The sequence below is a fragment of the Convolutriloba macropyga genome, chromosome 4 (assembly GCF_964194025.1).
Source record: "Convolutriloba macropyga chromosome 4, txConMacr16.3, whole genome shotgun sequence".
Taxonomy (NCBI): Eukaryota; Metazoa; Xenacoelomorpha; order Acoela; family Convolutidae; genus Convolutriloba; species Convolutriloba macropyga.
This window is the reverse complement of record NC_134471.1, coordinates 36,543,426-36,567,147: the sequence shown is the minus strand read 5'-3', so window position 1 is coordinate 36,567,147 and position 23,722 is coordinate 36,543,426. Positions and strand designations below refer to the sequence as shown.

At 36.5% G+C, this 23,722-nt stretch overlaps 1 protein-coding gene across 1 annotated transcript in view; it reads left to right on the top strand.

Moving 5' to 3' along the window:
- Positions 1-4,422: 4,422 nt before the first annotated feature.
- LOC142338064 (uncharacterized) overlaps positions 4,423-23,722 on the top strand; it is a 31,109-nt gene continuing 11,809 nt past the window's right edge. Inside the window, exons 1-3 of the mRNA XM_075387696.1 lie at positions 4,423-4,542; positions 4,707-4,881; positions 11,668-11,807. Coding sequence (XP_075243811.1) covers positions 4,745-4,881; positions 11,668-11,807 — 277 coding nt within the window. The 5' untranslated portion in view covers positions 4,423-4,542; positions 4,707-4,744. The remainder of the gene's footprint in view (positions 4,543-4,706; positions 4,882-11,667; positions 11,808-23,722) is intronic.

The following is a 23,722-nucleotide window of genomic DNA, read 5'->3' as shown; positions in this document are numbered from 1 at the left end:
ACGTTGGGGAATTACTGCGTTAACTTGCGGGGCAGATTAAGAGTTTGTAATTTGTAGTTGATTTCTTTGACCTAATTCCATGTTTATGGCCAAACGTAACGCTTGGACTGGTTCTAGGGTTTCTCGCAACAATTCCCGTTCAATTTCCGTATCTAGCATATTCGCGATGAATAGATCTCTGATGAGAGTGTCCTCTTCACTCCCGAGATCGCAATTTTCAGAAAGTTCTTTCAATTTTCCAAAGAAGTGTTCGATAGATTCTCCTCTTGTCTGTTTTGTGGTGAGAAGAACGTACCTATCAAATGTTATATTGCGTTGACGAATGAAGGCTGATTCCATGATTGTCCAGAGTTCTGCAGTTGATAAACTGTCCATCTTGAGATGTGGGTTTCGACTACACACGATTCGGCGTCCTTCTGTGCCCAAACTGAGGTATAGCATTGACACAGTCTTTCGGTCGGCCTGTGTCCATGGTTTGTCTCCACAAATTATTCCTATCTCCAATTGTCTCTGACACCGATTCTCCCAGTTCATTTTTGATTGAGCATTCCTCGCCAATCTTTCCCTCTCCGATTGTGCCGATGAACCTGTTATCGTATCTTCGTAGATAGGTTCACGTGGTAGTTGTACTGTTTCGGGTTTCGGTTCCAATAAAGTGTCTAATTTAATGTTTTGCTTCGCAAGAAGAGCTAACTTGGCCTGCATCTGCCACTTTTCCCATTTTAATGGAGGGTCTGTGCTAGGCTTGTCCCAAAAAGGTTCAATACCAAGTGGGGTCCGCTTTTGACCTGCTGGCTGCGCCATGTCGTACGCAGGTGGAATTGCGTACTTAAACTTGAGTCGCGAGTTGCAATTAAGCTTATGTTCTGACTTGCGCGGCGAATGCGCTTTGCACAAATTCTGAGTGAATTCGCTTAGCGAATTGCTTATTAATTATTCGTCTACTTTACTCGATTCGTATAGACAGTTAGTGAAGGATAAGTTAAATTGAGCAACTGTACACGAGGTGCAAAACAAAAGAGAATGAAGATTAAGGCAACTGGTATTCCAGAAGTCATAACAAAATGTGAACACTAATTTCCCGCTGTGGGAAAATGGGAGCAACAGACTAGCATGTGAAATAATAATGACTTATGCACATGCCCCTCAGGAATAGATACCCTAAATAAATTAAGTACATCGTATGATAAGTTTACTGCACTAAATTAATTTATGATGTATCACACCGTTTATGCCCCCGCCGAGTATTTTATACACTCCCTGTTTCAGATTAAATTACAAGGTAAATCATTATGTGGAGTATGGCACGTGCCTCTGGCGCTTGCAACTAATACGCACCCAAAAGGCTGGGGGAGGGGGCACAAACGACACGGATCCCATTTAATATAGAACACCCGGATCTTTTCCGTTTGTGTCCCCCTTTACTTCATGCACTCCCAGTTACAGATTAAATTACATAGTAAATCATTATGTAAAATATGGCACGTGCCTCTGGGGGTTGCATATAATATGCGCCCAATAAACTGGGGGTACGGGCAGATACGGAACAGATCCCATATAATATACACAACCCGGATCTTTTCCGTTTGTGCCCCCAAGCGCTATGCAACCCCCATTAAAAGAGCAAGGGCCATTAAATAGTAAATTATTACGTGAAATTATTGCACGTGCGTTCGTGGGTTGCAAATAATGTGCACCAAATAATCTTGGGGGACAAACACGAAAAATATCCCAGCACCCACTAAGCAGTTCTTGGTAGTCATACGAGGATTATATATGGTGTCCTAGAAATCAAAAAAAATTCAAAGCCTACAAACTGTATAATTTTCTTTTTCTATCAAAAAAATTTCGAAAAAATTATACAAGGTAATATATGACACATAAAAGATAGACTGGTGTCACAATTTTTTATATAACGTAGTCAGAAGACATATTGAATTATTCTTTTGCATTTTTGCAATCCACATTTAGTTCATTGTGTGCGCTAAAAGAAAAATATCGCTTTTAGAAGATATTTAATTGTTTTCTATAAATGAGCATTTATAGGTATTAACTGGCTTGAGATAAAATCAAAACTGGATCTTTTCCGTTTGTGCCCACCCAGTACATTATGCGCCTCCCAGTTACAGAGCACGTATCATTACATAGTAAATCATTATATAAAAATATGGCACAAGCTTCTGGGGGTACAAATAATACGAGCCACTGATGGGGGCACAAATAGAAAAAGATCTTCGAAGCTTTAATTATCTATTTGAACTTACTCTTTTATTCAGTGCTCAACTTTGCAAATGATATTGTAAGTTAGGGTGTTTTGGCTGATCACAAAGTTATGCCGGGGAACCACATATGTTATTGCCTTACCGAATGAAATAAAAAACAAAAACACAAATTGAAAAAAATATATATTTCAATGAAAATAAATGTGTGACTCCTGGTAATCATACTAGTTTCATATTTGACTTCTTGGTAATCATACAAGGACCATGCATGATTTTTTAGTAGTCATACAAGGATCGTACTAGGAAATACAAAATGATTTGTATTACAACTTTTGATCATTGTATTACTGCTAAGAAGTGGCGACCTGGGATCAGCCAACCAAAATTGACAACACAATTGGTGATATCAGCTGCCGAAAATTGACAATATCACCTCGGTTGTTTGCTCCTTGTAGACTATTTTAAACTGCCTATTCTACAACCTAAAGCATTTGGATTGTTTCATTGCGCTGTTCCGTAGTGTCACTATTTTCGTATTTTGATGCTAATATTATTTATTCTCAAAAAACTTTTCAAATTGTTTTTTTTTTAATTTTTTGTGCGTTTCCCGAGTTGGGGAAAAATCGAGAAAATTTGTAACATCAGCGTTGAAATATTTTTTTGCTCCCTAAATTTCTTACATAATTTTTTGCTGAGTGCGGTGAAATTGTGTAATTTCACCGCTAGTGTGAGCGGTGAACATACCAAAAACTCACCAAAAATCACCGCTAAAGTTTGTAATTTCACCGCTATATTAAGCGTTGAAAATACATACTTTAGCTGTAAATTGTGGTGAAATTTTTTTAAGTTCAGCTCTTAATCTGGCAGTAAAATTGCACAGCTTCACCGCATTTTACCGCAAAATTATGTGCGAAATTTGAGGTAAAAAAAGCAACGTTTCACCGCTTATCTTGCATATTTTTTTGATTTTTGCTTTGATCTTAAAAAATCACCGCTTCCTAGGGTTGATCTTACAAAAATTTAGCGCTTCCTAGTGTTTATGTTAAAAATTCAGCGCTTCCCAGTCACTGCATATGTTTCGAGAAAACACCATTTTTAAATGAAGTGTGTAGACAATACAATAATCCTTACATGTACAATCCAGTAATTACAAACAGTTACTGTTTCAGAGCTTTTAGAAATGAGGCTATTAATGTCAAACATTTCTGCTCACCGCTTTTTCTACTTGGAACAAGTACTTCCAGAGGCTCTTCGATGATTTCCATATTCCACCAATCAGCAATGTTTCTTGCAACTGCGCTTCTAAATATTGTAATTGTTAATTACAAGAGTCAAGATGAGCAAGTTGAAGCCGGGATTAACATACGCGACGCATATAAGCGGTCAGAACTTACGCTAAATTATTATTCGAAATCTTGTTTTTGACTGATTTGAAGAAAAGAAGGATCTGTTCTGTTTTGCCCCCCCCCCCAGCTTTGTGGGCGCATATTTTTTACGCCCCCAGGCGCACGTGCTATTTTCTTACATAGTAAAATGCTATATAACAACATATAATTTGTAACTGGGGGCGTAAAACACACTGGGGGGGGGGGGGGGGCGAAACTGAATAGATCCGAAAAGAAATATGTTTTGAGACCACTAAAGTAAACTGACACAACTAAAGAGGGTTCGGGCAGGAATCGGAGACATTTTGACAAATTTATGACAACAATTAGGCTTTTAGAGAGTTTATTCACACTGCTTTTCTAAGCGGTGAATTTAATTTCATCACTAAAATAAAGCGGTGAAAATAGGTGATTTCACCGCATTAACTGCTGATCTCACACAATTTTAACACTTTTTTTCTAAGCGGTGAATTTATGTAATCTCACCACTAAGTTAAGCAGTGAAACTATGTAATTTCTCCGCTACCAGGCGGTAAAGTTTTTTCTTTACCGCTTTTACCGCCTGATTTTTGTAATTTCACCGCATTCATCGCTTATCTTACAAAATTTTTTGCAATCACCCCTTATTTTACAAATTTTGCGTTGAATGGCGTTGACAACTCGACCCGGGTACTGCGCATAGAGTCAAGGGCTTGTTGAGTGTCTTAGCTCAATTTTTTGTAAAAATTTTACTAATCAGGTCAATAGAGAGTTCGATTTGTTGGATTGTAATTCAGGACCTGTCCTGCCTTGTTTTTATTCTCGATTCTCTAATTTTTGTCGACTTTTGACATGTGACTTTACAATGACTTTGGCAAATGCCCGGAATTTTTAGTTGTATCGGCTGCATACATAGTCAATTTAAATAACCAAGCAAATAACTAAGCAATACCAAGGGATCTATTCTATTCCACCACCCGTGCCGTTTATGACCTCTAGATACAACTTAACTGTCTTGATATAACTAAATGTCATTTAGAGATCATCACGTGCGGTGTGTGCGGGTAAAACTTATATACCCACCTAAATGCGGGAGGGGGTAGAAAAGATCCTAATGAAGCTTGACGAAAGAGGCATTTTGGCTCATAAAAAAACGAAATGAGTAATCGACCCAGAGCCCGCGAAATTGATGATGAATTCAAGGAGGAGATCAAATACTCAGCAACTGCGGACGAAAATTGTGCTCACAGGCACTACAACATGGAGACAGTGTTCAAAACGATATTCAACATCAAGAAAACCCCTTCTTCCCTTGAACCAAAAAATGAAGCGTTTGATGAAAAGTCGAGCATATGAAAAGGCGGATCGGATCTTTTCCGTTTGTGCCCCCCCCCCCCCAGTACGTTATGCTCCCCCCAGTGACAGAGCACGTGTCATTACATAGTAAATCATTAAGTAAAAATTTTGCACGTGCGTCTGGGGGTTGCAAATAATATGCAACCACTAAGCTGGGGGGGGGGGGGGGGGGGCACAAGCGGAAAATATCCGGCGGATCTTTTCCGTTTGTGCACCCCACAGCTTATAGTGGCTGCATATTACTTGAACCCCCCCGAAGCACGTGCAGTATTTCTACATAATGATTTGCTATATAATGACACGTGCTGTGTAATTGGGGGCGCATAACGTACTGGGGGGATTAGGGGGAGCAAACGGAAAAGATCCTGAAAAGGCAATTAAAATGGGGGTGGGGGTGAGGGGAGTAACTCCTTTACAGCGATCCTATGGTCGACCCGAAGCAAAGTGTTCCTATAGGGGATCGCGGGGTCTTTTCAAAACCAATATTGGTTGAACCTGGTGTTTTTAAAATCTACCTTCCAACAAGGGAATTTGTTTTTATTTGGTTTTCTTTTCCATTTTATTCGGATTTCTTTTCCCTTCAATTCATCCGGATTGGTGTTGCTATAGAACCCGAGAGCGTTTGCACACAACTGCAACTTGCATTTCGCTCAAAATTGTTAATCTGAAAAGCAGGAAATTGATGGTATGTTTATTCTTTGATTATAGGAGGCTCTGGCCTTGGTTTCAACCAAAAAATTAAAGATGTCCCAGGTTAGCTTTCTTAGTATTCTCAAGACGATTACAAAACAATTGCTTTGGTATAAAATCAACAAAGATTAACTGGTTTAGCTTTTGATGGAATTATCGGCCTAACGGGTCTTTCTAACCCGTTTAATGCTTTATCCGTTGATAACAGAGATATCAATTGTTGGGGTATATCGCATTATAGCCCCCCTTGAAATTAAAGCCCCCCATTAGGGCATAATTACTATGATGGGGCTATAGGTTGACTGATCACTAAGCTGGGGGCTATAATGGGAAAGACCCAATTGGTGAAATGACGGTATTTTGATCAATACAAAAAGGACCTTAACTTTTCTACTGCTAATTGAATACTCTCACATATTGTGGCTGCTGATTTAACTAGCAAGTTTTAAGTTTTCGGTAAGTATGAGGTACTGTTAAACGGTTAAAACAACAAAAACCTTGAGAATATTAAAAGCTCGACGCACATGGATGGAACTCTAACCCGATTGCGTGGATGTTTGAATCCTGCGCGTTTATAGCGCACTACACTAGCTGTTTTCTGTAAATGCAGTCCGTCGTTACGTGCTTCTAATTTTCAAAATAAAATAATAGTAACCAAAATGAGAATTACAAAGAACAATTCTACGGTGACAAGAACCATAAAACCACTAAATCAAACCGCGCGCATTTCAACTTAATGTTTTTTGATCTGATGGAAACTTTCTTTTGTTTAAAGGATTGGAGTGTTGAGGGAAAAAAATTTGAGGAAAATAGACAGATTCACAAAGCTTTTCTTAGTTTAGAAGTCTTCCAGATAGTTTACTTGACATAAATTAGGAGGCAATACATAGTTTTCAACATTTTCACTCCAAAATAAGGAAGCTTTTAACAAATTATGCAATATTTTGCAAATTTTCAAAATATCATTTTTTTTATTTATTTACTAATAAAACTAAAAGTTGCAGAGTCGAATCAAACTATAACTAGCCTCACTAAACCGTGGCTTATTACTGACGAAGCCAACAGCTCAACACTCGCTTGACAGCAATTGGACCGACAAAAGTCGGTTATGTTTTATGTATCAGCTCCATTACAGACCATATGTTTTGTTCAATTCCCAGTTAGATACAACTGTTGGCTAATTACATCTGCTTTCCTATAATCGGTTTCTTGTTTGACCCTTTGTAGAAATTTTGGACCTTGTATCTTCTTGGTTTTTGGATAGCACTCTTTAGCAGGCTTTGTTTTTAATACAACCGGCCCGGAAATGTTACAACCGGCAAGCATTTAAGAACAAAACTGAGGGGGTGGATCCAGTATTTAAAAACGAAAAGTAAATCTCCTTTTCGCAGCACTGGAATAATTCGTAAACTTTCTGAGTGAGCTTAATAAGGTCTGTGGTGGACCGGTACTTTCCATAACCACTCTGAGTCTCAACAAATATATTTGGACGGTCGCAACGTTCCATAACAACGGTTATTGCAACGGTTTTACAAATTTTGAAATCGCAATTTCAAAGACTAGCATGTTTTTTGTTTGTGACCTTTGATCTATTTTTGTCTTGTTTTGTTATCATTTTGATTTAAAATTTGTCGCATTTTACTCGAAGAAGCGAGCTGTTTTTTGGGATAGATATGTACAAGCGTGAGTTTTAACTTACTTTAGTTATTCTTTGAAAAATTTTCAGCAGATTTTATTGACTTCAGGGCAGGTTCTCTTTAATTCGTTTAATTTTTCTGGCCGCATTTTCAAGCTGTTGATGTTTGCTATTTTAAAAACTGCCTTGTTCTCATTTTCACTATCTGTGGAGTTTTTTTGCAATTATTAATTTATTATTTTGCAATTATTAAATTATCAAATTATTGTTCATTTCTTTCAAGTTCTCCAAACAATCTGTCTTACTCTTAATCTGTGACCACCATGCTCTTTCTAGAACCAATTTTGGGTATTCTGTAGTTTCTCTTTTTGGCTTGTTTGCAATTGTTAGTTTATTATTCTCCAGAAAACTCAGCTACCTTTATTACTTGCAATACGTTTGCTAATTTGCTCATCGCCAATTGCCCGCTGGAGCTCAATTTAGGTTCTTCTCCTTTTTATTAATTTTTTCTGTGTCAAAGCTCCAGGTAAGCTGTTTGTTGCTACAAGACTCTATCAAAGATTTGTGCGTTAGTTCAACCAGACCACTGCTGATTTGATTTATATCCTCCTTTGACTGTTACTGCGCATGCCTAAGATTTGATGATCGGGATTTCAGTTTTCTGCGTTTTCTCTGAAACTCTTTCAGGTGACTTCTGATTTCAGTTCAATCATTTTGATTTTTCGAGGTAAATTGATGTATTTTGAGGTTTATTGTCGCTACTTGATTCTCTGATAAATGAAAATCTTTAAAATCTAAAAAAAATAGTAAAAATTACAATTCAAGCATAATGTTGCTTTTTACGTTGAATGAGTGCTTAATGTAATAATGATCATTGCCAAAAAAATTTACAATGGCCCTTCATCTGGAGTTAGGAGCTTATCAACGTTTCTATAACCAAAGGAGCAATTTAGTTTGTGCGGCAGCTTGAATATGGCCGCAAACAAAACATTTGGCAATTTCCTAGACAAAATTTTCTCCACTGGCAGTTGTTATCCAGGGGGATTGTAGACAAGTAATTTTTAAAAATCATCAAACATAGGTATACAGATGAGCCTCTAGCACATGTTTTTGTTGCAACTTTGGTGCTTTAGAGAGCATTTGTTGCCAGGTATCCATCCGCAGTTCATATTGTCTTTTTGAGCTGAAAACAAAATCATTGCTCTAATATCAATTTTCAGACGACGAGAATTCCATTGTAAAAATTGAGTTGACCCGTTTTAACTAAAGTGTTGTTTATTTGCTGGCGTTTTAGCCGATATTGAAAGAAAAGTTTTCCGCTCTAAACACAATCGTGTATGTTTTGACCAGGAATTTTTTCATCAAAGATGCAAGAGGCTCTGCAGAGGTGAGATTGTTCCTTACATTACTGTATGGCTTGTTTTTGAGAACTGTTGTCGTTTTGCTCACAATATCAGCTGCCAGAACAACATTTTTTTCATTAGAGTGCGGTACCTCAATGCTTGCTTCCTGCTTGAATGTGTTTGGTATGAGCTAACTTGTCCTGGTAATCAACTAACTTGTCCTGGTAAGATGGAAAGCCACCATAAACGGCCAAACGAGCACCACTACAGTTTGAAAACTTAGCGTTCCTGAACCGTTTTTTTCAACACTTACTCGTGCGAGTAGAAAAGACATCTGCATTTTCTTGCTGAGTGCCCAAAGTTTTCGAATTTATGACAATGAATTGCATGATTTGGATCTTGGCTTGCTTCCTATCCGGGTAGACGCCATTCTATTTTGGCCCTATGTTTTTGAGCTGCGCGTACTTCATTTGAGTCCGTATCTACTCGTAATAGTTGTTTGGTTTGGTCTCCTGTTCGGTTTTTTTGTAAAGCTTTACTGACCTTCAAAGCAATTTTATAAGGAGGTCGTCTATTACCTAATCTTCACTTATACTTTAGCAAATGTTCACAATAACGATACTTGGTTCAGTTTTTGTCTTGGGAAGTGTGTTTTTTGCGTTCACAGTTGCATGTAAAAAACATTGGTCAGGTTTGGAGACAGCCTTTTGCATTCTCTAGAAGCGACGTCATGTGTTTGAATTAAAGATTTAGTATTGCAATTCAGCTCTTTTTTTCTCTACCGTGAATGATGAAAAATTTGCTGTCAATGTGTCTTCAGATGAAAATCAATTTGGCTTATTTTAAAAGTTAACGTCAGGAAGCTTCTGGTATGTCAAAAATTCTGTACAGGCTAGAGTTCGCGACATTATATTAGGATGAAAAGGATATGGAATTCTGATTTTTAAATATCAAATGGAATGAAATTTTATCATTCTCCAGCAGACAATACTAGGTTTCTGGTTGTTATAATGCTGATTTGCTCTTTGTTTAAAATTGTTACACTCTTCACATTGCTTTTTCTCACTTTTACAATCTAAAGATTAGTCCATAAAATCCATACTTTTACAATTACAAAAAGTTTGCCTCATTCTACACTGTTTGACTAGAATCGTAAAACATTACTGAAGTTTAAGAGAACTGTCCTTGTAAAACTGTGTAGAGACGTCATTTTTAACCAATAAGTTCAACTAACGTGCGGTCGTATTTATTTTTGTATCAACTACTGACACCCTACCACACCTTATGAAATCCATATTGGAAAAAAACACGTTGCAAAAATATATCACCCGGGTCGAGAAAGTTACAAAATATTTTTGTAGGAAATGCTCTGAAAAACGCTACTTTTCTCAAAAAATTCAGGGCAAAAACTTTATTAACACGCCCAAACATAAGATTGCGCTGAAATGTGCTGAAATGCACTTAAAGCACTCGCGTGCACTTTTTAAAATGTGCAAAGTCTACAGCACCAGAAACCAAAATGCCAGAAACTCCTACTTAGGCAGAAGCTGATTTAGGTCGACTTTTAGAACTTGAAAACGTGCGCGTCTTGTGTTTTAAGCAAGGTTACGTGACTCAGCAGAGGTCACTTCGATAATCTGACTTAATAACTCAAACCGCTTCGCAATTTTCGTTAAACGCCGGACGTTCTCAGTGACTCCAAGCAGAGTCAAGAAACCATTACTGAAATTTTGAAAGAAACACGGTAAAAACCACTGAGTTTTCGAAAAATAGCGTTGACTAAGACACGAATCCTTAATCCTGATCTCCGGTGATGTAGCCATCAATCAATCCACTGCGCCAGTGGTTATGGAAATTCATCTCATTTAATTTGGCTTTTCATTAATATACAGTTTAGGGAGAATTGCTTGGAAATTAAACCAAAAATGCGCTGAAATTTCAGCGCATTTCTTACATGTTTCATCGCCTTTCAGCGCTTTTTCAGCGCCTTTTCTTAGAACTAATAGAAAAGTTAATCGTTTATTATGTAAGAGCAATTTAATTGGTTTAAAGTTGAGTAATCGGTAATCGGTGGAGAAAACGTTTAACTTCAGTAAGTAATGGTTACTTGACTCTGCTTGAAGTAACCGAGAACTTCTGGCGTTTATCGAGAACCGCGAAGCGTATCGAGATATTAAGTCAGACTTTTGAAGTGGCTTCTGCAGAGTCACGTAACCACGCTTAATACACGAAATGAGCACGTTTTCGAATGATGAAAGTCAGCTGAAGTCAACTTCTGGCTAAGTATCATTATATGGCATTTTAATGTCTGGCATTGCCGACTTTCGGCATATTAAAAAGTGCACGTGCGTGTTTTAAATAAATTTCAGAAGTGCGCTGAAAACTTAATGCTTTTCCTACAAAGTGTCAGCGCATTTCAGCGTAAAATTAGGTAAGATTTTTCGGCCGAAAATTGTGAAAAATCAGCCCATTTCAGCTCATTTCAGCGCATTTCAGTGAACTCAACTCTTTTCTTACATAATTTTAGCACATTCAGGGAATTTCTTACAAAATAATGCGCTCAAAGGGCGCTGACATCTCGACTCGGGCATGAACACACGAAAGTCGGGGCATACGCACTTTTGACCGCAAAATTAGAGCGCCAAATCTTTAGAACGCAGGGAAGTCTGTGGTGAGGGCACGAAAATCCGATGAACGAACAAAAGTTTGGACACAAAATTTCGAAAGTCTCGATAAAATAGTTGTTGAAAAAATCTTTGAACGCACAAAAGTCTGGAGCTAGAGGTGATTTTGTCTGAGACCGTCTTGACATAAGCATATTCCCTCTGGGACGGTCTGGACATTGTGACTTTCGGCCTAGCACCCTATCTAGGGTGCAAATGATATTCAGAAACGGAACAGATCCAAAAATTAAATGTTTGAGTTAAGCAGCAAGCAGCCTTTTCGTCTGCTAAGTAGTTAATAGCGAATAGTCCAGCCATTTTGTCCAGCAATAAATTAAAAACATTTCTTAAATTCTATGCACAAGGAGAAGAACAATAACCCTCAATAATCAGCATGGATCCTGGCCTTGGTGCACAAGTTGAGGGCATTACAAACCCATCTACGATCCGATATCTGGAAGACAGGACGAACCTGGATATCGTGATGGGACCCGAGCAGTTCCCTATATCCAAAACGCCATACGGAGCCCATAGTAAACAATGCTTCTATCTTTCCCTCCCCATGTCAAAATTACTCCCTTGATTACCCCCAAACTGATGTAAGAGGGGGTTAATTGTCTATGGGGGGTAAAAAAAATGTAACATTAGGGGGGAAGGGGTTTAATGGGGGGGGGGCAGTGAGGGAAATTTTTAGATTTTACCCCTCCCCCCCAAAAAAAATTAGCCCCAAAAAGATGCACGATCAGGGGGTAATTTTAGGGGTAATTTTCTAGTAACTTTTCTCTATAAAAAAGACCATAATTGTTTGAAATGTGCGAAGTGAATTGCGGACGGAAGCAATCGTATGAGTCGGATCGAAGATTTTTCAGATAAGTCAGATTTGCGCTAAAAGACGCAAAATTTTTTAAAAATTTGTACAAAAAAATTCACTGAGAGGGTAAAACAGCGGATGTATAATATCAAGTTTTAACATCAAATTTTAAAACTAAAAGGCGCTTTTTCAAGCTTTTTGAAAATTTTTGTCATTTTTTTTAACCCTAGGTGTCCAGGAACCTCCTCTAGGGTTTGGAAATAGGTTACTGCATAGTTTCTAGTGGTAGTGGAATGGTTTCAATATTTTACCATAACGAATGTTAGCATTTCTTTCACAAAAACGTGCCAATTTTTTCAATTTTTTTGCATTTATTTTTCATTATTCACGTCTTTCCCGACGCAGGGCCAGAAAACGCCCTTAAGGGTTTGATAATAAGCTTCTGAAAAAGTTTAATTTGCCATGGAATAGCTTTCATTTTTTAATGACAAGTTTTAGCAGGGGTTATGAGAACTTGCTTTTTTTCAACTGTTTTGAATATTGTGTAGGTTTATTGATTTCTAAGGCCTCAAGAGCCCAAGAACCCCCACTGCGGTTTTACAATAGGTTACTGTATAGTTTCCCAATGTATTGCAATGTTTTTCAAGATTTTAACACCACGAATTTTAGCATTTCATTATACAAAACTTGCAATTGTTTCTCAATTTTTTTGCAAATTGAGATTTATTGTAATTCCACAGGTTTTTCAGTCTAACAAAAAATCTTCGTTAGGGTATGATTATGAGTACGGGAAAATGTTTTTTGGCCATTGATTAGTCTTAATTTTTTATCCCCAGCTTTAGCAGATTTTATTAACTCGCAATTTTCAAGTTTTTTGAAATTCTGCATTTTTTAAAAGTTTTTCCAGCCTCATGAGCCACATAACATGTTCTAAGGTTTGATTATAATTTACTGCATAGCTTCTGAATGTATTGGAATGTTTTTCAAGATTTTGGTATCAACAATTTTTCAGATAAGTCAGATTTGCGCTAAAAGACGCAAAATTTTTTAAAAATTTGTACAAAATAATTCACTGAGAGGGTAAAACAGCGGATCTATAATATCAAGTTTTAACATCAAATTTTAAAACTTAAAGGCGCTTTTTCAAGCTTTTTGAAAATTTTTGTCATTTATTTTCAGCCCTAGGTGTCCAGGAACCTCCTCTAGGGTTTGGAAATAGGTTACTGCGTAGTTTCTAGTGGTAGTGGAATGGTTTCAATATTTACCATAACGAATGTTAGCATTTCTTTCACAAAAACGTGCCAATTTTTTCAATTTTTTTACATTTATTTTTCATTATTCACGTCTTTCCCGACGCAGGGCCAGAAAAAGCCCTTAAGGGTTTGATAATAAGCTCCTGAAAAAGTTTAATTTGCCATGGAATAGCTTTCATTTTTTATGACAAGTTTTAGCAGGGGTTATGAGAACTTGCTTTTTTTTCAACTGTTTTGAATATTGTTTAGGTTTATTGATTTCTAAGGCCTCAAGAGCCCAATAACCTCCACTGCGGTTTTACAATAGGTTACTGTATAGTTTCCCAATGTATTGCAATGTTTTTCAAGATTTTAACACCACGAATTTTAGCATTCCATTATACAAAAAATGCAATTGTTTCTCAATTTTTTTGCAAATTGAGATTTATTGTAATTCCACAGGTTTTTCAGTCTAACAGAAAATCTTCGTTAGGGTATGATTATGAGTACGGGAAAATGTTTTTTGGCCATTGATTAGTTTTAATTTTTTATCCCCAGCTTTAGCAGTTTTTATTAACTCGCAATTTTCAAGTTTTTTGAAATTCTGCATTTTTTTAAAGTTTTTCCAGCCTCATGAGCCACATAACATCTTCTAAGGTTTCATTATAATTTACTGCATAGCTTCTGAATGTATTGGAATGTTTTTCAAGATTTTGGTATCAACAATTTTTTCAAGTTTTTAGTATCTTTTTTGGTGTTTTATCATTTTTTCTGTGACATCACCATTGTCATAGGGACATCCTCAAAAATTTGATGATGAACCGTCGCGTAATTTCTAGAGTAAATGGAATGGTGTTCAATTTTTAATGGATCCAGCTGTAGCAATTTTTTGATAAATTTATTTATTTTTCAAATTTTTGGAAATTTATTATCATGTTCCAAGCTATTGGATCTTTATCAGCCGGTGAAACTAACTAAAGCTTGACATAAGGATACTGGATAGTCTTTTGAGACAGTGAAATTGTTTTGAAGATTTTAAGGTTCTTTCCCATCATGGCCCCCCAGCTTAGTGGTCAAATAATTACATATAACCCCCCCAATCACTTTAAATATATCATAATGGGGGGCTACATTTTCAAGGGGGGCTATAATGGGAAAGACCCTATTTTAATAGTTCAGCAAGATTTTATTAAAATGTGCGATTGTTCTGTATTTTTTTGAGTAATTTTGTCCTTTTCTGAGTTAAACTATCACTAATGGCCTACGAAGTTTCAAGTTTTACAGATGGGTTAGTCAACATAAATCCAGAAACAAATAACAGTTTTAAACCTTGAACTGTGAAATCTAGAGGTTCTTCTGTTAAATTTTGAAATTTTACTGCAAATTTATAAAATATTTTTTTGAAATTTTTTTACTAACAAGAATAGAAAACTAAATGCTGCAGATTCAAATCAAGCCAAAGCTAGCCTCACTAAAGCGTGGCCAGCTACTGACGAAGCTAACCGCTCGCCGGTCGTTTGAAAGCAATTCTTCCGACTTTGTCGGTTATGTTTAAAAACTAGCGCAAACTTGCCTCAACAACCTGACTCAGTATGCCAGCTAATAGTCAACAGTGGTCTTCCTTTGGTTCAGGTTGATTCACATAGTTTCTTTAGGAGTTATTTATGTCGCCAAACTCATTGAGAGTCATATCTGTTTTTTGAAATTATGGGATTTATATTACGTTGCCAACTGTACATTTTGGTGGAGTAAAATTACGCAAAAATATAAGCATAATCCCAACCATGTTTTAAGCGTAAGTTTATAAACGTGCGTGAACAACAATGGCAGTAAGAAAAATAGTTCAACTTCGATTAATAGTTACGTCAATTTTTTTCCACAATTCTTAATTTTTGGCAATTATGAAACACGTTGACGGTATTTTGTCACTATTAGCCATTTATTAACGTCACATTTACTCACAATAAAAGTAACAAAAATATCCGTTAGTGTTGTTGTACCCAAATAGAGGATCTAAATGTTGACAACGGTAAAATGACTAAAGATAATCAGAACCGAGAGATTTTTATTAGAATAACTAAAAACTCAACTTATCTAATAAAAAATTTGTTTTGATATTCAAATTATCATCCGTTCTAGACACTCAGTTGAATGAAATCCTTAATTTAAAATCCTTCCAATTTGTCATTCTGTCTATCAAAGGACAAGTAGTCCAAATTCCTCAGGACTGATAAGTTAAAACAAAGCGATGTACGTTAAATTATCTGTTTAGCAAACTTATTTAGAGCCGTAAATCGCTCAAAACTGTTGACATTATTTTCATCGCTTATGAAAATTGTTCTCTACAAATTATAATTTATCTGGAAACTTTCATCTCCTGACCACATGTTACCGTCAAAATTTTTCACTTTCAGACGAAACGTGGATAAACGTGGCACAAGTACATCACTTAGAAAACCAGAAGGCGAAAATTTCAAAAATTAAGGTTGCGCTACGCAATTTATTCCATGCCTCCGATTTGTTTTGCAACCCCAGTTACAGAGAACGTCTCGTTACAGATAAAAACATTAACAAATCACGCGCGTAATATGCTCCCACTTTAATAAGCAAAAGCTATACAAACTGCTCATTTATACAAAATGAAGTAGTGTTTTTTCGCTGCATGTTTTCCAGGTCGGTTGTCACCGCCACTCAACACAACAAATCTGCAAGGTAAGCGGTGAATGCGGAAAATTCTATAAAATAAGCTTTGAATGCGTAGAAATTAGAAAAAATGATGCTGTGAATGCGGTAAATTAAAAATTTATTGCCTTTTTGTGTAGCGGTGAAACAAAATAATCTCACCGTTGAATTTGTTGGTGCAAATACATAAGTTCAATGCTAAAAATTGTCCCAATTAAGTGAAATAAGCCGTGAATGCGGTGAAATAACATAAATTCAACGTTTAACTTATTGGCTAAATTACATAAATTCACTACTCAGAGAAAACTGCCAGCATTATGTGGGATAAGCAGTGAATGCTGGGAAGTTACATTAAGTCACTGCTTATCTTACTCGTGAATATACAAATGTTCATCACTAAGAAAATATTGTCAAAAGTTTGACAGATAAGCAGTAAAAGCGATTGCTTCGACTGTCTCTCGCATGCGTCTGTCTCTCGCGTTCTTTTGGTTAGGCGCCTTTGTTTGGAACCTTTTCACTTCTTTATTGTGATCTTTTAGAGTTTTGTCGACCTCAGAATCCTTGAATGTGTATTCAACAAAGTCTAATTTTTTTAGAGCTTCAACTTAATCATAATGTTTGTAGAAATTTTACTTGAAATTTGCTCACGTTAGCAGAAATGCGTATTGGCAGCAGATGTTCAAGAAACTCATTCAACTTTAATAGGAAATTGATGTTAAAAATTGCGACGAATGCGTTAAATGAGGAGACAAAGATAATTCGCCGGATTTCACAGTAATCCTTACAAAAGTTCAGGGCAAAATTCATCATATTTCTAACAAAATTCACCATAATTGTTTTCCAATGTTTATTGATTCTGCTTTAAATTGACCCGAAACATCATAGAAGTAAGTGACAGATGGAGCAGCGGAATGAGAAGTTGCAGACATGCCTTAGGTGAAAGGTGCGAATCCCTGCCCGGAAGGATTACTGTGAAATCCGGCGAATTATCTTTGTCTCCTCATTTAACGCATTCGTCGCAATTTTTAACATCAATTTCCTATTAAAGTTGAATGAGTTTCTTGAACATCTGCTGCCAATACGCATTTCTGCTAACGTGAGCAAAATTCAAGTAAAATTTCTACAAACATTATGATTAAGTTGAAGCTCTAAAAAAATTAGACTTTGTTGAATACACATTCAAGGATTCTGAGGTCGACAAAACTCTAAAAGATCACAATAAAGAAGTGAAAAGGTTCCAAACAAAGGCGCCTAACCAAAAGAACGCGAGAGACAGACGCATGCGAGAGACAGTCGAAGCAATCGCTTTTACTGCTTATCTGTCAAACTTTTGACAATTTTACAAAATTTTCGGAGAAAATTGAACAGTTTTTGCCTCTTATCTTACATGTTTTTCCGACTTTTCCTCGACCGGGTTTCCTTTTCCGAGGAAATCTTATTGTAAAAATGCTGGAAAATTTCATGACCCATGTCCAAGTTCATCAAAATTATGCGGTGCTTTCAAAGCAACTTTAAAGAAATTTCTATCTCAATCAGAAATGTAGGACAGTCAGACGATTAGATTGGTTCTTTTGAATGAGAGATCATAATTTAAGAAGCAATCCAGAGAGTCTTCCTTAGAGATCTGTCGAAATGAAATATTTTTCATACAGTAAGTACTCTACTTAAAACATGTTGCTTTATTTCAAAATTAATGGAGACCAATTTTGTTGCTATCCTCCTTACGGCAAGAACGCGCTCTAAATGAAGACGTCTAAGAAGACTATCAGTTATATATATATATATATATATATATATATATATATATATATATATATATATATATATATTTATACCAAAAAATCACTGCTCTTGACCGAAGTTTTTGAAGCAGTGGTCGAGAACATGTGAGCTGTTTCGTATTTTCTTTGTAAATTTTCAGTTTTTCTGATGAAGGTTCACTGCGAAGGAACATTCAACAATTGGCAAATTTGCGGGGCACAAAAAAACTTAGCATCTCTTTTAAAGTTTTGATAGCGCTTCTATATGTACGGTTCAACAAAATCTTGAGAAAGCAGACACGCCCGCCCCGTTTTTACACCACTGCATTTTCAGCCCCTCGCACTTTCATACCTCTTTTTTATCCTCAAACTCTGATGCTAGCAGCCCTGTGCTCAGAAAGGAAAGAAGGAAAGCCAACCGCTCGCCTATAAAAACTTATGATGTGCTTTTGGGTGACATTTTTCTCTCACTAAAATAATTTGTCGTTACCACTTGGCAGCATCAGACAAAGATTAGTAAACCTAGAAAAATTTACACGGTGCCGTAGAGAGGTTACAAAAGTTTGTACGGAGGAGTGTAGGGCCGTACTAGGGTTTCTTTAGCAACTTATCAAATTTTTCTAATTGCTATTTTTTAAAGTCTGACCTCCTAAAAACAATTAAAGTATAACGCTGGTCTCAATAAAGTTACTTCAAAACATTTTAGCACTGGGTGCCCCTTCATTTTGTCCGAGTTTTAGATATTTAGTCGTCATACCTTTAAAGGAATGCATTTCAGGCCATGAAGATTAGAGCATTGGCGCAAACACCATCTGGGGTCTAGCTTTTGGAGGATTAGAGTCCCGTGCGCCTCAGGTCTCCTTAAAAGCGTCTTTCGGGACATAGCAAAGCATGTGTTTTCTGGAAGAAACATGTAGTTTACTCACAGACTCTTTGTCTTCTGGCTCTATGATCACAATAGCAACACTACTCTGTGATGTCATTTCTGTGACTATCACCAAATTTGTCTTGTCTGGACCTTAAACAGTGTTTACCACCAGAAAACATTCGTTTCAGATACTAATTGTGCCCAGGTATTACACAGAGTTGTTTTTCCCCTAATCATCAGCTGTCTGTGAATACAGTGTAGCAGTTGTCTCAAACTCCTTCCTTTCTCAACCCTCAAAACTTCTCAGAAATGATATGCTAAAACAAAGCGATGTAGGTTTAATTATATAATTAGCAAATTTATTAAGAGCCCTAAATTGCTTTAAATTGAGGATAACTTGAGCTCAAAATTGTTGACATTACGTTCAACGCTCAAAAGAATCGTTGATGTTAGAAAATTATATTTCATCTGGAATTTTTCAACTGTTGAACACAATTTAATGTCACAATTTTTCACTATTAGAAAAAATGCGGAAAAATGTGACACAAGAACGTCACTTAGATCCTGAGAAGGAAAAACTTCCCAGTAATAACGTTGAGCTACGCAAAATATTCAACAACTCCAGTTTGTAATGCAAACCCAATTACAAAGAACGTCTATTTACAAAAAGAAAACACTGCAAAAACAGGCGCGATTGCGTCTTACAAGTTATATGCTCACACTCTAATAAGCAAAAGCTATACAAATTGCTCGTTTAAACAAAGTGAAATATGGTTTTTTTCGCAGCATATTTTTTGGATAGATTTTTATGGCCACTGAGCGCAACAAATCCGCAAGATAAGCGGTGAATGCGGAATGCTTTATTAAATAAGCGGTGATTGCGGTGAAATTAAATAAATCAGAGGGTGAATGCGATAAAATAAAACTTCATCGCCTGGTAGTTGTGAAACTTAATGAATTCACCGTTGATTTTGGCAGTCAAATTAAATAAAATCACCGCTCTAAATAGGTGTCCAATTCATTTGAGATATTTCGTTAATGAGGTGAATTAACATAAATTCACCGTTTAACTTAGTGGCGAAGAACTTAGTGAATGCGAAGAAGTTACATAAAGCCGCCGCTTTTCTTACCGTTGATGTTACATAGATTCACCACTTAGAAAATATGGTCAAAATATGAGATATAAGAAGTAAATGCGATTACTTTGTCTGTCTCTCGCGCGTCTTTCGCGCTCTTTCATTTAGTTGACTACGTTTGAAACGCATTTACGTGTTTGATGTGATGTTATTTGTTTTTGTTGATCTCAGAATCCTTGAAAGTGTTCTCAACAAATTCTTAGCTTTAAAGAGCTTCAATTTATTCATAATACTGGTAGACAAACTACTTGGATTTTGTTCACGTTAGCAGAAAAAGGTACTGGTACTCAGATGTTTATATACCTCACTGGAGTTTTATGAGAAATTAATGTTAAAAATGCAATGAAAAATGCGATGACTGCGTTAAATGAGGCAAAAAATAATTCACCGGATTTCAAAGATTTCCTAATCAAAAAATCACTGCAAACTTCAGCACTTTTGTCTTCCTACTTTTTTTGCATCTGCTTTAAATTGACACGAAATATCATGAAAATAAGTGACAGATGGATCAGCGCAATAAGTAGTTGTAGGCATGTACTAGCTGAGAGGTGCGAATCCCTTTCGGGAAGTTTGTTTTATGCATGAATTCCATTGAATGATGTTAACTTAAATAATTCACCGTTTTTCAAAGCAAGTTTTGTACAATTTTTGGTGAAATAAAAAACAATTTTTCACCGCCTACCTTACATATTTTTCCGATTTTTCCTCTACCCCGGTTTCCCAGAAAATCACATTGTGACAACTCTAAAAACTTTCATGACCCGGGTCCAGTTTATTAAAATTATGCGGTAATTTCAGAGCAACCTAATGGAAAAACCTATTTCAATCAGAAATGTAGGACAGCCAGACGATTGGTTTAGTTCGATAGACTGCGAAATCATTATTAATAGCCGCCCTCATCTTCTCAGCTGGCTATTATAGCGCTCCTATTTTTTTTACAATTCAAAAAATTTGAATTGTATTGGGGCGCTGTCTTTTTTTTTTAAGATCTGTTCACACATTTTCATGATATTTGAAGTCAAATTGGAGTAGTGATTTTGATCACGCCGAAACAGGAAATGGAGCGAAAAAGCGAGTGGTCTTGCGGCGTGAATTTTTTTCGCTCTAATTTTAAAGTAGAGTGAGAAAACGGTGTTTGAACAAAATTTTGGTTTCTCGATAGTGGTTTTTTGTTCACATGCGGCAATTTCACTCTGATTTTTACTGTTTTTTCGATTTTTTGGATCGGATTTTTTTCTAACTGGTTTTCTCAATCCATTCACAGCTCATTCTAGGCCAATTTTTTTGTTAGAATTAAATTTTCATTTCTCGCTAGGGTTTTTTTTTGTTCACATGCGGCATTTTGATAATGATTTTCTGTTTTTTTCTTATTTTTTTTGTTCTGATTTTATTAAAATGGTTTTCTGAATTCACTCATAGTCCATTCTAGGTCTAGTTTTTCTGTTTAGTCAATGAAAATTCTTTGAATTGTACGTCAGGACTTGTCCTGCTATGTTTTTTTACTTCGTCGAATAAAAAAATGTTTCGCTTTACCTCATTTTGCCGCCTTTTCAACATTTTGCGTGAAATCTTTTTGACTTCTCTAGGCTAGTTTCTCTCTGCTCTCATTCTGCTAAAAGTGATTTTAAACATCAGTTGCTCAGCAAAGCAATTCAAAATGAACAGAGTCAGTATAAAAAATTGAAGTCAGAAATAGAAACGGGATAAACCCATAAAGCCCAATTTTAGATGCCCGCTATTTGAACGTCGTTCCTATAAATATTAGTTACCTCTCTCTGATGCTTATTGTTATTGATAGTAGCCCCTGTAGCCTCTCTCTAAGAAACAGAAGTATGTTCAACTACGAAATGCCATCAAAATAAATTGGACTTAAAAAATGTTTTTGTACAAAAACCCTTTTTTTTCAATATCTTCTGTTATTTCAATCCCAATCATGCTTATTGGAATCAATGGCGGCTATTTTCCGGCAATCTTCCGGGTATGTTATAATAAGCAATCCAGATAAACTTCTTTAGAGATTTGTCAAAATGAAATTTTTTTTGTAGAGTAAACACTACTTTAAACAATATTTTTCAAAATGAAGGAAGATCAGCTTTGTTGCTATCTTCCTCCCCGGGTTGAGGTTTTCATTTAAAAAAAATGTAAATTAGTCGTGAATAGCTGTGGAAAAAATTTTTTTCACCGCAAAACGCCAAGATATTCAAGCGTTGAATGCAGTAAAGGCGTTGATTTTTTGTAAGATTTGCGGTTTTTAGCGGTGAAACTTTTTTTCACCGCATTCACCGCACTCTTTACAAAAAACGGTCGTACAGTGGTTAGTACCATTCACCTCCTGCATATCAACAACTTTTGGTCAACTGCGCCATTTGTCAATTACTTCAATGATATCTCCTGTGAATTTAGGATAAGCGTTGAAATTAGCGGTGAATATTTGTAAGGTGTGCGATTTTTGCGGTAAATTTTGTTTTTACCGCATTCTGCTGGTAGCGATGAAAAACTTTTTCACCTTATTATGTTGATACTACTGAACAGTATTTGTTCACCGCTTTTTGCTGGTAACGTCGAAAAACTTTCCTTCACCGCTTAAGCGTAGAAAAATATTTACCGATTATATTTCTTTTGTCACCGCATTCATTGCATTGAGCGCAAATCTTGCATTTTTACTCAATATCAACGCAAAATCATAAGTCCTTTAGCAATTTTTAGCGGTTACACCTAGATCCCGGGTTAAGGCAAGCACCGTGCTGTTACGGAAGAAGTCTAAGAAGCCTATCAGTTGTACAAATCATAAAATCACTGCGCTTGACCGAAGTTTTTGATGCAGTGGTCGAGAACATGTGAGTTGTTTTGTATTTTGTATGTAAATCTTCCTTTTGTTTTCTTGACAAAGGCTCATTGCGAAAGATTTTTCAGAAACAGGCAAATTTTCAGATTATGATGAAACTGAGCATCTCTATTAAAGTTTTGGTAGTGCTTCTATATGTAGGACTCAACGAAAGCTTGAGGACGCAGACACACCCTCCCCGTCACACCCTCCCCGTTTGCACCCTTGCCCTTTCACTCCATCGCATTTTCAAATCTCTTTTTCTCCTCACCTTCTGATTCTAGCCACCCTGTGCTCAAGCTAGCACTAAGAAAAACCAACAACTCGCATAGAATAAATTATGATGTGCCAACTGTTGGCATTTTTTATCTCGCTAAAATAATTTGTCGTTACAGGCTGCGAGCCTTAGACAAAACTAGAAAAAATTCTACGGTGCCGTAGAAAGGTTACGAAATTTTATTCGAAGGCGTATAAGGTCGTAAAAAATTTTCTTCGGCAACAGAGCCAAGTTTCGTAATTGCCAATCTCTAAAGTCTGACCTCCTAAAAACAATTTAAAATACAACGCTTGTCTCATTAAAGTTATTTCTTTAAAACATTTTAGCACTGGGTGCACCTCCTCTTTGGCCGAAGCCCCAGATTTTTATTTAGCTGCAGGTCTAGCTCTTTGTGGGTCTAGCTGTGTGATCTAGCTCTTTGAGGAGTAGAATGTCAAGCCTAAAGTCTCCTTAAAATCGTCTTTCGGGACTTAACAGAGCATGTGCTTCCTGGACAAAAAATGTAGTGTAATCACTCACTCTTCACCTTTTGGCTGTGTGATCACAGTTACAACACTACTCTGTGATGTTATTTCTGTGACTATCACCACGACTATTACCACGACTTTACATGGTTTTTCTTACTAGAAAACTTTTTATTTCATATACTACTCACATGGGATCACACACAGTTTCCTTTTCCGCTAATCATTTACTTTCTTTGAATACAGTGTAGCAGTCGTCCAAAGCACCCTCACTTCTCAGCTATTGCTGAGAGTTCTATCCTTGTGTTAGTTGCCTAGTAACAAAGATTTCAGGCCAGTAAGAGACTCTAATTGGAGTCTAGCCAAATCACTACTAAAGGATCAAATCTTCATT